Below are 13,121 nucleotides of genomic sequence, written 5' to 3' on the forward strand. Positions count from 1 at the left end.
TTAATGCCTTGGACGGGAGGCGTGGATTACCCCACCAAGAGGAGGTGGACGCCGGACACAATTGCATCGTGACGGCCCGCTACACTGGGGGGATATCCACAAACCCCTTAGCTGCCCCGCCCTCGAGGGTGACGAGGGGGGAGGAGCCACTAGGACGGCTTCGGGCACTATACGGTGCCTTCCACATCCTAGAAAGCTCCTCATGCACCTCCAGAAAGAAAGGTACCGGAGTCGCATACTGAGAACCAGCACGGCCCGCCCCGAGAAACCAATCGTCCAACAGAGAAGGTTCGGGATGTGGTGGAGGGTTCCATGCAAGCCCGACCTTCTCGACGGCCCGGGAAAGCATAGTGCCCATTCTGGATCGGTCTCGGACAATGCTACATGCCCCGAGGGGGGTAACGCAGCCGAGTCATCATCTCCAGAGGACTGAAGCTCCCCCTCCGATGCTGCTATCGACATCTGGTCATCAGCAGTTGGTCGTTCCGGAGAAGGACCAAGACGTTCACTAAGGGACTCCATTGGCAACAGCACTTGTGAGGCGTGAGTGGCCTGCGGAGGTTGTCTCGACGGGGAAGCCCTCACGGCAATCCTCAGATCACCCTGGTCATACGCCGAAGTAGGTCTGTTCTGCGGGGCAGAATAAACACTAGATCGGGGCATAGGCGAGGGGACTGCACCTCCCTTGAGGTAAGCGAGTCTCAATCTAAGTGCTGAGATTAAACTTCCTGTTTATACCCGCACTACGGGGCGGGGGCGCGTAACGCGATTCACGCATGCAAACGTTCATTGACTCGTTCTGTAGACACTCGGAGTTGATAGGGCTCCCTGAAGTGATCCCAATTACATCGTCACGTTGAACGTGAGCGACTGAAGGGTAACTAGCCTGGTCCAGGGTAGGCTAACTGTCAGGCTAAGCCTCAGTAGTCACACAGATCCTCTAACACTGACCAATAGGAACACAATGACTGACACTCTCTCATACCATTATTTTACTTCATTAATCATTATCAGTCCAAAAATAAATATACAGTAAAGAAAATCAACTTAAATAAGGCTACAATGATAAATGAGACAATATAGATCTACAAACGTGTTAAATATATATATTATATATATACAGTACTGTGCAAAAGTCTTAGGCATGTTAATATCCCCCACCCCCCGTCCCCCCAAAAAAATGGTTTTAAGTCAGTTTTTTATATCTTTTGCTGTAGTGTGTCAGTAGGAAATATCAGTTTACATTTCCAAACATTCTTTTTGCCATTAAATGTAATAATCAGATCAGATTTGTGTATGCACAAGGAGTCTGACAACAGCCGGTATGATCTTATCTCACCATCATTGAGTCCATCTGTGATTACATGAAGAAACAGAAAAAACTGAGACAGACTAAATCCAGAAGAACTGCGGGAATGTCTCCAAGATGCTTGAAGAAACCTTCCTACAAGTGAACTTAACACAAACAACTTAACAGAATCTACTAACTATCTCATCACTCCTGCGAACAGGAAGGGGGCCAGAGCAAATTACAGTGCCTGACATCGTACCTGCAAGTTCACACACCTCTTTAATGTTCATTTTTGTGATCTCCGACTGGCGAAGTCTAACATCATTAGTGCCATTAGTATCTTAGAGAATTTACGATTAGCATTAGCCAGCACTTTTAAATTTGCTTTGATGTCAGGCGCTCTGGCGCCCGGAAAAACATGTGACTATGGTGGCTGGTGTCTCTATTTTCACGTTCCGTGTAATAGAATCGCCAGTAACTAGGGCACATTCAACAGGATTCTGATTTCTCATTAAATGATCTCTGGTTTGGTGAAAAGGACTATAATCTATAATAAGAAAAAGCTATAAAAGTTAACAGAAGCAACCAAAAGCGAGCCATAATGTCCAATGACAATAAAAAAAAAATGATATATATATATATATATATATATATACAGTACAGGCCAAAAGTTTGGACACATTACTATTTTTAATGTTTTTGAAAGAAGTTTCTTCTGCTCATCAAGCCTGCATTTATTTGATCAAAAATACAGAAAAAAATGTAATATTGTGATATATTATTACAATTTAAAATAATTGGTTTTCAATTTATTATACTTTAAATTATCATTTATTTCGGTGATGCAAAGCTGAATTTTCAGGATCATTACTCCAGTCTTCAGTGTCACATGTGACATCCAGTCTATCACATGATCCTTTAGAAATCATTCTAATGTTCTGATTTATTATGAGTGTTGGAAACAGTTCTGCTGCCTAATATATTTGATGAATAAAAGGTTAAAAAGAACTGCATTTATTCTAAATAAATTTTTTTTTAAAAATATAAATCTTCTTTATTATCACTTTTTATCAATTTAACACATCCTTGCTGAATAAAATTATTGATTTATTTAAAAAAAAATAAAGAAAAAAATTACTGACCCCAAATTACTGACCAGTAGTGTATATTGTTGTTATAAAAGATTTCTATCTTGAAAACATTTGCTTCTTTTTTTTTTTTTCTTTTTTTTTTTTCTTTTTCTTTTTTTTTTATTCATCAAAGTATCATAAAAAAGTATCACAGGTTATGAAAAAATATTAAGCAGCAGAACTGTTTCCAACTTTGATAATGAATCATCATATTAGAATGATTTCTAAAGGATCATTTGATAGACTGGAGTAATGATCCTGAAAATTCAGCTTTGCATCACCGAAATAAATGATAATTTAAAGTATAATAAATTGAAAACCAATTATTTTAAATTGTAATAATATATCACAATATTACATTTTTTTCTGTATTTTTGATCAAATAAATGCAGGCTTGATGAGCAGAAGAAACTTCTTTCAAAAACATTAAAAATAGTAATGTGTCCAAACTTTTGGCCTGTACTGTATATATATATATATATATATAAAATTGCAATTAGATTTTTCCCCAAATTGTGCAGCCCTAAATGCTTGATATCTGAAATATACAGTGTATGGAAGAGATTTAATGTTACAAAATCACACTGAGTCTTTCACAGCCTTTCCTTAAGTACTCAGATCAGGATAATTATTCTCCAAATGGAGGCATGGAATAACAGCTGGAGTTTGCATTGACTGGGATCACAGACTGGGGGAGTTCACACCTTGGGAAAAGACACACACATTAGAAACAGCATCTCTAAACTCTCTCACTTCTTTTACATTTTGTTCTGCTTTTCTGGACACAAGAGCATTGTATCAGTCACACTGAGACATTTCAAATGATACCAAACATGTAAAGAACATTATATTCTGTTATGATCACTCAGAGTGACCTGAGTGAAGGGGGGAATGGGTAAAGGGACTGAAGTGGGAGAAGGAACGAATGAGAAGGAGGGACTGGAGGGAAAAAGCTTTCCTACATCTTCACTCTGTGGGCTGTGAAACAGAAGCCTGTGTGTGTTTGTGTTGTCCGTATCTCAGAAGATCAAAGTATATGAGGTTATTTCAGCCTTAAACTGTTACTTCTGACATGATTTTCCTCTTTTAAAAACAGAGCATTTCTAAAATTGTGAAACACTCAGGAAGTGACATCATCTGGGCTCTTTCTACTGCATGATTGGAGGACAAGAGAATAATCTCAATCCATTGTCTCAGCTTTTACACAAACTGTAGCATTGACTGTATTCATCAACCCTGTTACCAAAGTTACTGTACGAAGAAAAATCTCTAGAACTATGAATAACTTATGAATAACTACTATTTATGTGAAATGCAACTTCAACACTAACTATAAATCAGATTTAAACTGAATTTAATGATAATCTAATAATTCTATTGCAATTAATGCAGCATTGAGAAAATCAAACAATGTTTAGATTCATATGGACATACAGTATAATGGTGTAGTTATTTACTTGAGTGTCATTCATGTTTTTGTGTTATAGATGATTTATCCATGTCATAGTGTGAGCAATTAGAGTATTGTCTTCAATAGCTTGTTTGCATATGACGTCATGTCACTGTGTTGCCATGGCGTGAAATGCAGATGGAGGGCAGGAAGTGATTTGATACATTTAGGAAGCACTATAACAAACTTAAAATGCCGATGTTTTGCGTCGTTTATGGTTGCTCAAATCGATCAAATCGATCAAAGTTTTTATCGTGTACCAAAAGTTGTTGTTCATAAGGGGGACAAATGCAAGAAATTGACCGAACAACGGCAGAAAAAATGGCTTGCAAACATACTGTGGTCGGGAGGAGCCGAATCGGAAAACGCCCGTGTGTGCAGTGATAATTTCGTCAAAGGTGAGTTAATACAACTTATGTGGATATTTGTGTAACGTACCATTTTCAGAACTTTGTAAAGTTAAAGTAATTGTTTCTTCTTTTCTTTGAGTTTGTAAGTTACCCCTGTAACTGAAGACAAACGTAACGTTATTCAGGCAAATCTTTCAATTGAAAAATCGCTCCTCTTCAAAACGTAAGGATCACGTCCAACATATGTTTAATTTTTTTGTTATATTTTTCTCTTGTAATAGCGTCTAAAGTAGTACAGTTCAAACTTTACTCCATCTCGTCCATTCCGCTCTTCACTTCCTGCCCTCCATCTGAATTTTGTGCGTCATCACAATCACGTGACTGCAAACCACCTATAGAGCAGTTTTACAGGCTTTTATCATCTATCCTGACTCAAATCAGGCCCGTCGCGACAAGGCAGGCAAACCAAGCAATTGCTTGGGGCCCCGAGCTGGCCTGGGGCCCCAAGACAACGACTGGTTAAGAATAAAATGCAACGACAAACTGTGTGAGCGCCCCTTTGATAGTCAATGCAGTAAAGTGCAATGACACTGTTATTGGGATCCCCCTCAAGGGGGCCCCTCTCAGTAGTCGCTGACAGCAGCCAGCCAACCACGCGATCTCTGCTGCCGGCAAAATACAAAACCTCCTCGGCAGTCATCATGAAGCGGAATTATGCTTCAGGAAGCCAGAAAATAATGAAGAGAAAGGAAGAGGAGGATAAGAAAAAACAAGATAGTGGTAAGTAGGGGTGTAACGATACACGTATTCGTATTGAACCGTTCGGTACGAGGCTTTCGGTTCAGTGTTCGGTACGCATTTTCAAACCGAACCGAATGTTGGATCATTTTTCCTGCCGACCAAAATTTCGTTATTTCAAATGTAGGCGCGTTGCGCGTGGCAAGCGCGCTCATAATGTAGAGACGCCGGCGCGACCACAACATTGCCCAGTATCAAATGTGCAAACGTAATGCAAGCGGAACGAAACTGGGCTACTCGTTATTGTGTGGTTGACGGACCGTTGTTTATCAGTTTGGACCAGTGCAGCGCGAGCCGATCGTGATCATGCGACACTGTTACTACACAGCGCTAATAAGAGATCCAGTAAAGAAAGCATTTGAATTCGCCACAGAAGTAATAACATCGCTGCGAGATCTAGTGAGAAACATTCACATAGTTTGGCAGGAATAGTAGGCTATAATGCCTTCAAGTAACATTACGTCGGTTTTATTTTGACATTATGAATACAATGCCCTCAAATGTTAATCTTAACTAAAATAAACATTTGTTTATAACTACTACAATATTACATTTAATTTTTTCCAAGGAGCTGTTTTGTTTTATATGCTCCTAAGAAGAGTCAATTATAGCTCCAGAATTGCTCAAAGTAAAAAGAAATCATATTTTATGATGCTAGTTTTAATAAAAAAAAGAAGAAAAATAAATAAATCAAGGAAATTGGCATTTCTTTCTTTTTGCTGTATCGAAAACATACCAAACCGTGTGTATCGTATTGAACCGAACCGTGAATTTTGTTACACCCCTAGTGGTAAGTGATAAATTACACTGGATAAAATAGCTCCACTTGTCTTGTACAAATGGTGTAATTTTGCAGCAGGTAGGCTAGAAAAAATATGTTTATGTTAGCTACCTGCCTGACGGCAAATGCTGCTTGTAACAAACAGTTAGTGCAACGTTTTTTTCGAACGGACGGAATTATAATATGTTTTTTATTGGGGGGGCCTCCATGTCCATTTTGCTTGGGGCCCCCAAATTCCTTCAAACGGCCCTGACTCAAATAATGTGTTTCTAACAACAAACACTCAGAATAAAGTGAGATGATTTTGCTGATGATCCTGAATGGCTTGTTGAATGAGTGTTGATAGTCTGAGGCTCATCAATATTAACAGATCTGCTGAAAACACTCTTTATTTCATGACAACAGTTCCTGTTTTCACCTCATTTATTATGCTGATGTCTTCAGATCTGCATTAGAGAAGCAAAGCATGCGACTGGAATGGATGGAAATGCTCATATATGGTGGAGCCCCTTAGTTACATTTTCACTGTTTAAAACACAAGTATGGCATGTATTGATCACCTTTGAGGTATATGTTTGATACTGGACTCTGGAGTTGCTTTTGCAAAAGCACTCGACTTTGTGAGATAAAATAATATCTTGGATAGTAAAGCTTATTTTCTGGCATCAAAACTTCAAGATTGATTTTTAATGAAGTGACAGACTCCACAATTTTTGAATAAAGGAGAATAATTATGAGAATAATTAGGGTTATGGATTGAACTAGCATCAGTTACTTTATGATAGACAGACAGACATGATATCCAGAATTTTTACAGATGTGTCATTTAGTTAAAAAAAACTAATTTACTGATTTTTGGCAGATCAGCTCCTCCCACAGCAATCACATCATCAGTGAAGCTCCTCCCACATCAATTACATCATCAGTGAAGCTCCTCCCACTGTAATTCATCATCAGTGAAGCTCCTCCCACTGCAATTCTCCTATAAATGCTGTAAGTTCCCATCAGCTACAAGTGAAGACGAGCATCAGAGCATCAGGAAGAGCTGAAATCAGCAAAGACTGAGTTTATTAAAGAGGACAGTGAGAACATGAGTGATCCAGAACCCTGCAGAATGAAACACACTGAAGATCCTGAAGAACAAAGAGGTTGGTGTTTATTCTTCATTCATGTTAGAAACATTCAAGCACTTCATCACTTTTAGATTAGCAGTTCAACTATGAAATGGGTAAAGATTTTCAACAAATGTTCAGTAAGGGAGGTTGGAGAAACTTTCATATAGATTGTCAACATCAGGTCAAATTATCTCCCTTATTTACACTTATTTTATATCTGTGTCTGGTTTACATACAGTTGTAACAGTTCTTAAAGGCTGTTCCATTTCTTGTGATGTAATGCTACTCCCCGCCTCAAGGGGGATCTAGGGAGGTTTCTACGAGAAGGGCTATCCTTTTAAGAGAGACAAGTAAGAGTGTTTAGAGAGGTACTGGCATGGCTTTGAGTGTTTGCTCAACTGAGCTGGATGCAAGAAACCCTATTATGAGGAACTTTATTGGTTCTACAGCTCAATGTAAGTTGTGTATATTTTGTAATTCTATGTTTATTATTATGTGTCAGTTGCATATTTTGATTTGTGTTTGCCTATTTGTTTAGAGGGTTCATCAACACATCATCCACACATGCATTGATAAAGTAACTACAATAGCCTAGTTAGCATTTACATAGGAAAATGCATTTTATTTTATTTATGCACCTATTGCTAAAAGCACTATATAAATAAAAGTGACTTGACTTAACTAACGTATCAGTTTAAAGTTTTTTTGGTAGGTCAAACTACCTTTACTTTAACATTTTCTTATATTGATAATGTTAATTTCCTGTCATCTCTTGGAATATCTGAAAGCCATATTTTGGCTAATACGTGTCATTATTAGCAGAACACATTTTTGTGGAAATTTATGTTGGTGCAGGATGATGTTTTACCCTCTTTTAATGAGTTTTTTTTTTTAGTTTATGTGGCTGTTTCACATCATGCTTGACATTCTCCATTGTGTTTTAAAGCGGTAAATTCTCAACAGAATTCAAATATCAGGATATATTTTAAAGCGTCCAGACTAATACTGCATTATGTATGTTTCATGTACTTAAGGAAAGATGTACTGTAGTTTTGTCCGAAGTCAAAGTGCAACACAAAGGCACGAGCATTATTGCTGTTAATTTTTTTGTTGTCGGATTATTGTACAGGAGGTCTGTGCATCAATGAATGACACGTTTTTGGATATCATGGTGTGTGCATAAACGTGTGTGAAATGCCTGCTAATTAAAACACTTTTTGTTCTTAAATTGGCTCATTCTTACTGTTGACATTGAGAATGATGCATGTGTTTTTCCAAGAGTTAAAGTCATCAGTTCAGCGCTCGCAAAATCGCCTGCCCGACGTCCCGGGGCGTTGTGTTTTCCAGTCGGGCTACCAAAATGCATAACCGGCCTGCCCGACGGGCTATCTGAAATAGTGTTCGCTTCAGTCTTGTTATAATCAGATTCAGCGCGTTCTTCATCTTCAATCCGCAGCGGCGCGCACGTCAGAAACAGAGAGGACAGGGTGTGTGTGTGTTCATCTGAGTCTCATTGGTCTGTCACTCATTGGTCTGTGGTGCTCGTCAATGTCAGAATATTTGAGATGACCAATCAAATCAAAGTAGGCGGGCTTTATGTTCACAAGAAGCTGCAGAGCGCGAATTTGAGCAGAGCGACTCGACGCTTCAGTTTACGGCCAAGTGCGAGATAAGATGTAGCCAAACTAAACATTTCATATTTAACAGCTTTTTTAGGTCATAAATGTGAAACGAATGACAAAAATAATCAGGCAAATGAATATACTTTTGTCTAATTTCGCCATTTTGAACTGAAAATAGGCCTGTAATGTGACTAATAATTAGTTTACTGTCATTGTGAGGGGACATTAGCATTAACAAAGCCGTTTTCATCATAGGCACAAGATTAATAATGAATGTGTACATGTTGAGAATTAATATACAATTTGTATCCTTCAGTAAATTAAAAAAGTTCAGCTTTAGGTAGGGAGAAGAGATGGCAAGATGAGGAGACTGAGAGAAAAAGAGAGAGTGATGGATAAGAAGTGAGAGCAGGTATCATCTACTGCCTGCTGACATGGTTTTAAAGCTATTTCTTATCCTTTTTGGGCCTTCAAACATCTTGAAATGGACATATCAGAGAAATAAAAAATTTGAACCCCCTAATAACTTTAAATGTAGGACCTCTTTGATTATAAAGCCCTGTCTACGGCCCTGTATTAAGAATAAGATCAATAATGAATGTGTACATATTGTGAATGAATTTAATAAACTTAGTTAGGCTACCTAGCTTTCCTAGTAGCTTTCAGTAAATTAACGTGTCTGAGAAAATGATTCATAAATCAACCTATCAGTTGACCCTTTGTTTACTTTCTTCACTGACAGACAAAAATGAAAAGCCTATCAGTCAAAGCTCAGCTTTAGGAGGGGAAGAGACAGAGCAAGAGAAAAACAAAGAGAATAGGAGTGTGATGCGAAAAATAAGGAGGAGAGAAAAATAATCAGCTGCCCACTTACATGGTTTTAAAGCTATTGTTATCCAATTTTTTTTTGCCCTTCAAAACATCTTAAAATGCACATATGTAGATCAGAGGAATCAAAATTTTCTCGGGGGTGCCCCCGAACCCCCCTAACTAGCATATCTCACATTCAGGACCTCAGTGATGAAAAAACCCTGCCATCTGCATGTTAATGAAACTAGTTAATAGTGAGTATTAGACCCTAAACTAAAGAGTTACTTTTATTTTATTTTATCATACCCTCATTGAGGGCTGAGCCACCGACACAGACTGATTCATGTTCCATACTGGTCACACAAATTTCAGTTCAGTTATTACCAGATGCATATTTGTTGATATTTGTGTTTTGAAAAAGTTTTTGATTCATTGTTTTGACTCATAACCAATATTCTACATTAAAAATTGTAGTCTTTTTATATGGGCTAGTAAAATTCATTTCGGGCTACCAAAATCTGAAGAGTGCCTGCCCGAAGGGCTACCAGCGATTTTGAAATTTTGCGAGCCCTGCAGTTAATGAGTTTTTCTTGGAGTGGGCGGGTTTTGGTGAGCTTTTGAGCTGATACTGTGGCACAAATAGCCGAGTGTTTTTATATTATTCATCTCAGAGTTCGTACAACTTTTTGAGAGTTAAATTTAAAGTTCTTAATATTATCCCATTTAAATGTTCTTTTTAATGTGATGACCAAAAATATACAAATTAGGTTTGTACATGTCAAATGTTTATTCCAAGAATTAAATGTAATATTATTAGTTACTGCATTTTTTTTAATGCAAAACAATAGTAGTTTTATGATTGAATTACCTTGATGATTAAATATATCCCCCCCACCCTAACCTAAACTAAACCATAAATACCTAATTGGAATTAAATTACTTTCTGCACCGAAAAGACAGCATGCAGGAAAGCTTCTACCACACCATTGGATTCAGACGTTGGGAAAATTGGTTTGACCTGCATTTAAAAAATGTGTCTACTTTCTGCTATTACATCGGGCTCATTTTTACATCCTTTATCTTCACATTTCTATCATGGACTTGCCGTCACCTAGTGGTGGTTTAGGCTAATTGTCATATTTATTTATCCATGACAGGCCTGTACCGAACAAAACACTCAGCAAAATAGTTTTTAATTATTGTTATCGGAAAATTCCTAACAAATATCAAGAGATAATTGTATTTCAATATTGCACACCCCTTGGCACTATTGTATAAATGTTAATATCACATTAAATAATTGTGTAATTAATCAAATATATTTAATATTTCTCACTTCAGAAACTTAAATGTCTTGAAAATAATAATTGAAATATCAATGTACCTCATTCATGCAATTAATTTATGAAAACAACACCAGAATTATCATATTTTATAGTAGTCGTCTACTAGTGCTTTCTGCTATTACATCACGGCTCACTTTCATATTCGTCTCTTTGAATTATTGATGTGCTGAAAATTAAATTAAACCTTTTTCTTTTATGTCAGACCTGATGGAAGTGAAGGAGGAGAGTGAAGAACTGATGGAAGTGAAGGAGGAGAGTGAAGAACTGAGTGAAGAAGTGAAGGAGGAGAGTGAAGAACTGAGTGAAGAAGTGAAGGAGGAGAGTGAAGAACTGAGTGAGGTGAAGGAGGAGAGAGAAGAACTGAGTGAGGTGAAGGAGGAACATCATGTCAAACCTGGAGAAAAACCTTTGAGTCGCTCAAAGACTAAAAATACATTTTTAAAGAAAACAAGAGCCAAGAAATCTTTCACCTGCACTCAGTGTGGAAAGGGTTTATTGAACAAGCGTAATCTTGAGTGTCACATGAGAATTCACACTGGAAAGAAACCGTTCACGTGTGATCAATGTGGTAAAACATTTGTTGTGTCATCAAACCTGAAGAGACACCTGAGAGTTCATACGAAGGAGAAGCCACATTCATGTTTTGTGTGTGGAAAGAGTTATTCACAGTGGTGGCATTTACATAAACATCAGAAAATTCACACTGAGTACGTGTGCTTTAAGTGTGGGAAGACTTTTATTACAGCTCAACAATTAAAACGGCACCACAAAATTCACACTGGAGAAAAACCTTATAAGTGTTCACACTGTGACAAAAGATTCATCCTGTTTGAAAATCTGAAAACACATGAGAGGATCCACACTGGAGAAAAACCTTACAAGTGTTCACACTGTGACAAGAGATTCAGTCAGTCAACAACTCTGAAAACACATAACAGGATCCACACTGGAGAAAAACCTTACAAGTGTTCACACTGCGACAAGAGATTCAGTCAGTCAGCATCTCTGAAAACACATGAGAGGATCCACACTGGAGAAAAACCTTACAAGTGTTCACACTGTGACAAGAGATTCAGTCATTCAACAACTCTGAAAACACATGAGAGGATCCACACTGGAGAAAAACCTTACAAGTGTTCACACTGTGACAAGAGATTCAGTCATTCAACAACTCTGACTAAACATAAGAGGATCCACACTGGAGAAAAACCTTACAAGTGTTCACACTGTGACAAGAGATTCAGTCAGTCAGCAACTCTGAAAACACATGAGAGGATCCACACTGGAGGAAAGCAGTGGAGAGAAGCCGTTCACATGTGATCAATGTGGGAAGAGGTTCACACAATCAGCATCCCTTAAGAGTCACATGAAAATCCACACTTGAGAAAAGCCACACGTGTGTGTTCAGTGTGGAACTAGTTTCAGACACAAAACAACTCTTAAGCGTCACATGAGAGTTCACACTGAGAAGAAGCGACTCAGGCTTTCGCTCTGAAAGGCTTTCTGCTTCTCATTCTGAAGAAAGACCATTTAACTGTGATCAGTGCGGTAAATTGTTTCATTGGGCGTCAGTCCTGAAGAAACACTTGTAGATTCACACAAAGGAGAAGATTCATTAATAACATTACGGCAGAAAAGACACAGCGGTGTGTGTTTCAGTGCAGAAGTCCTTTACTACAGATGAATTGAAGATCACCAGAAACTTCACACTAGAGAAGGCCATAAAACACATTTTTGTCTCAGTGCATGCATTGTTTTAGTTTGGCAGCGCCGCCGCTAGCTTAGCTTAGGATAATGAATGGAATCCTTTGTTGCCAGCTAGCATGTCGTGAGTAAAAGGTATGTTAGAGACCTTAGATTATTTTGGTTTTGGAGTATACTTTAAAAAAAGCTATTCAAACACTGTACAACGACTGTAACAGCACAGTTAAGTTATCATATGAAAGGTCATCCAGGTTTAAAATCAATAGAGGTATCCAACAAGGCTGTCCCATTTCACTGTTTCTTTTCTTTCTTGTAACACAAACCATGGCCTCCTGAAATAATAATAAAAAAAGCTATTGAGTGCCTTAATATTTTTTCTTCTGTATCTGTTTTTTTTTAAACATTAAAAAGATTATTTAGGTATTAATATCTGTAAAGATCAAAAACAGAGAAATAATTAGCATTTTACACCAATTATTAGGAAAATTAAACAAAAATTAAACTCATGGTTAATGAGAGATCTTTCATTAAAAGGAAGGATATTATCCAAAACTGTAAAAAATTATAAAAGAGGTGGATATTTTGTTCAATTTAATTTGGAAGCACATTATTAAAAAAAAAAAAACAGTTTTATGCTAATTGTGTATTTAAGAACAAGTGGATAAAGAACTACTTGAACTCTGTAAACAAGGTTCCGATATCATAAACAGCAAACACTCCCATG

At 37.6% G+C, this 13,121-nt stretch overlaps 2 protein-coding genes across 4 annotated transcripts in view; one reads left to right on the forward strand and one right to left on the reverse strand.

The window, feature by feature from the left end:
* The window catches only part of LOC307162295 (uncharacterized protein), a 236,559-nt gene that overhangs the window by 139,240 nt on the left and 84,198 nt on the right, over positions 1-13,121 (reverse strand). The gene's annotated exons all lie outside the window — the stretch shown is intronic.
* On the forward strand, positions 7,255-13,009 carry LOC307167148 (uncharacterized protein). Of its 2 annotated transcripts, none has more exons than XM_079886095.1 (2): positions 7,255-7,370; positions 10,896-13,009. In XM_079886095.1, exons 1-2 carry the CDS (start codon positions 7,292-7,294, stop codon positions 12,011-12,013), a joined length of 1,197 nt encoding a protein of 398 aa, XP_079742221.1. In that variant the 5' UTR covers positions 7,255-7,291; the 3' UTR covers positions 12,014-13,009. The 2 variants fall into 2 exon arrangements, with proteins under 2 accessions (XP_079742221.1, XP_079742222.1); XM_079886096.1 differs by having other exon boundaries at positions 7,261-7,370; positions 10,926-13,009.

Source organism: Squalius cephalus (genome assembly GCF_949319135.1).
Source record: "Squalius cephalus genome assembly, chromosome: 1".
NCBI classification, from domain to species: Eukaryota; Metazoa; Chordata; class Actinopteri; order Cypriniformes; family Leuciscidae; genus Squalius; species Squalius cephalus.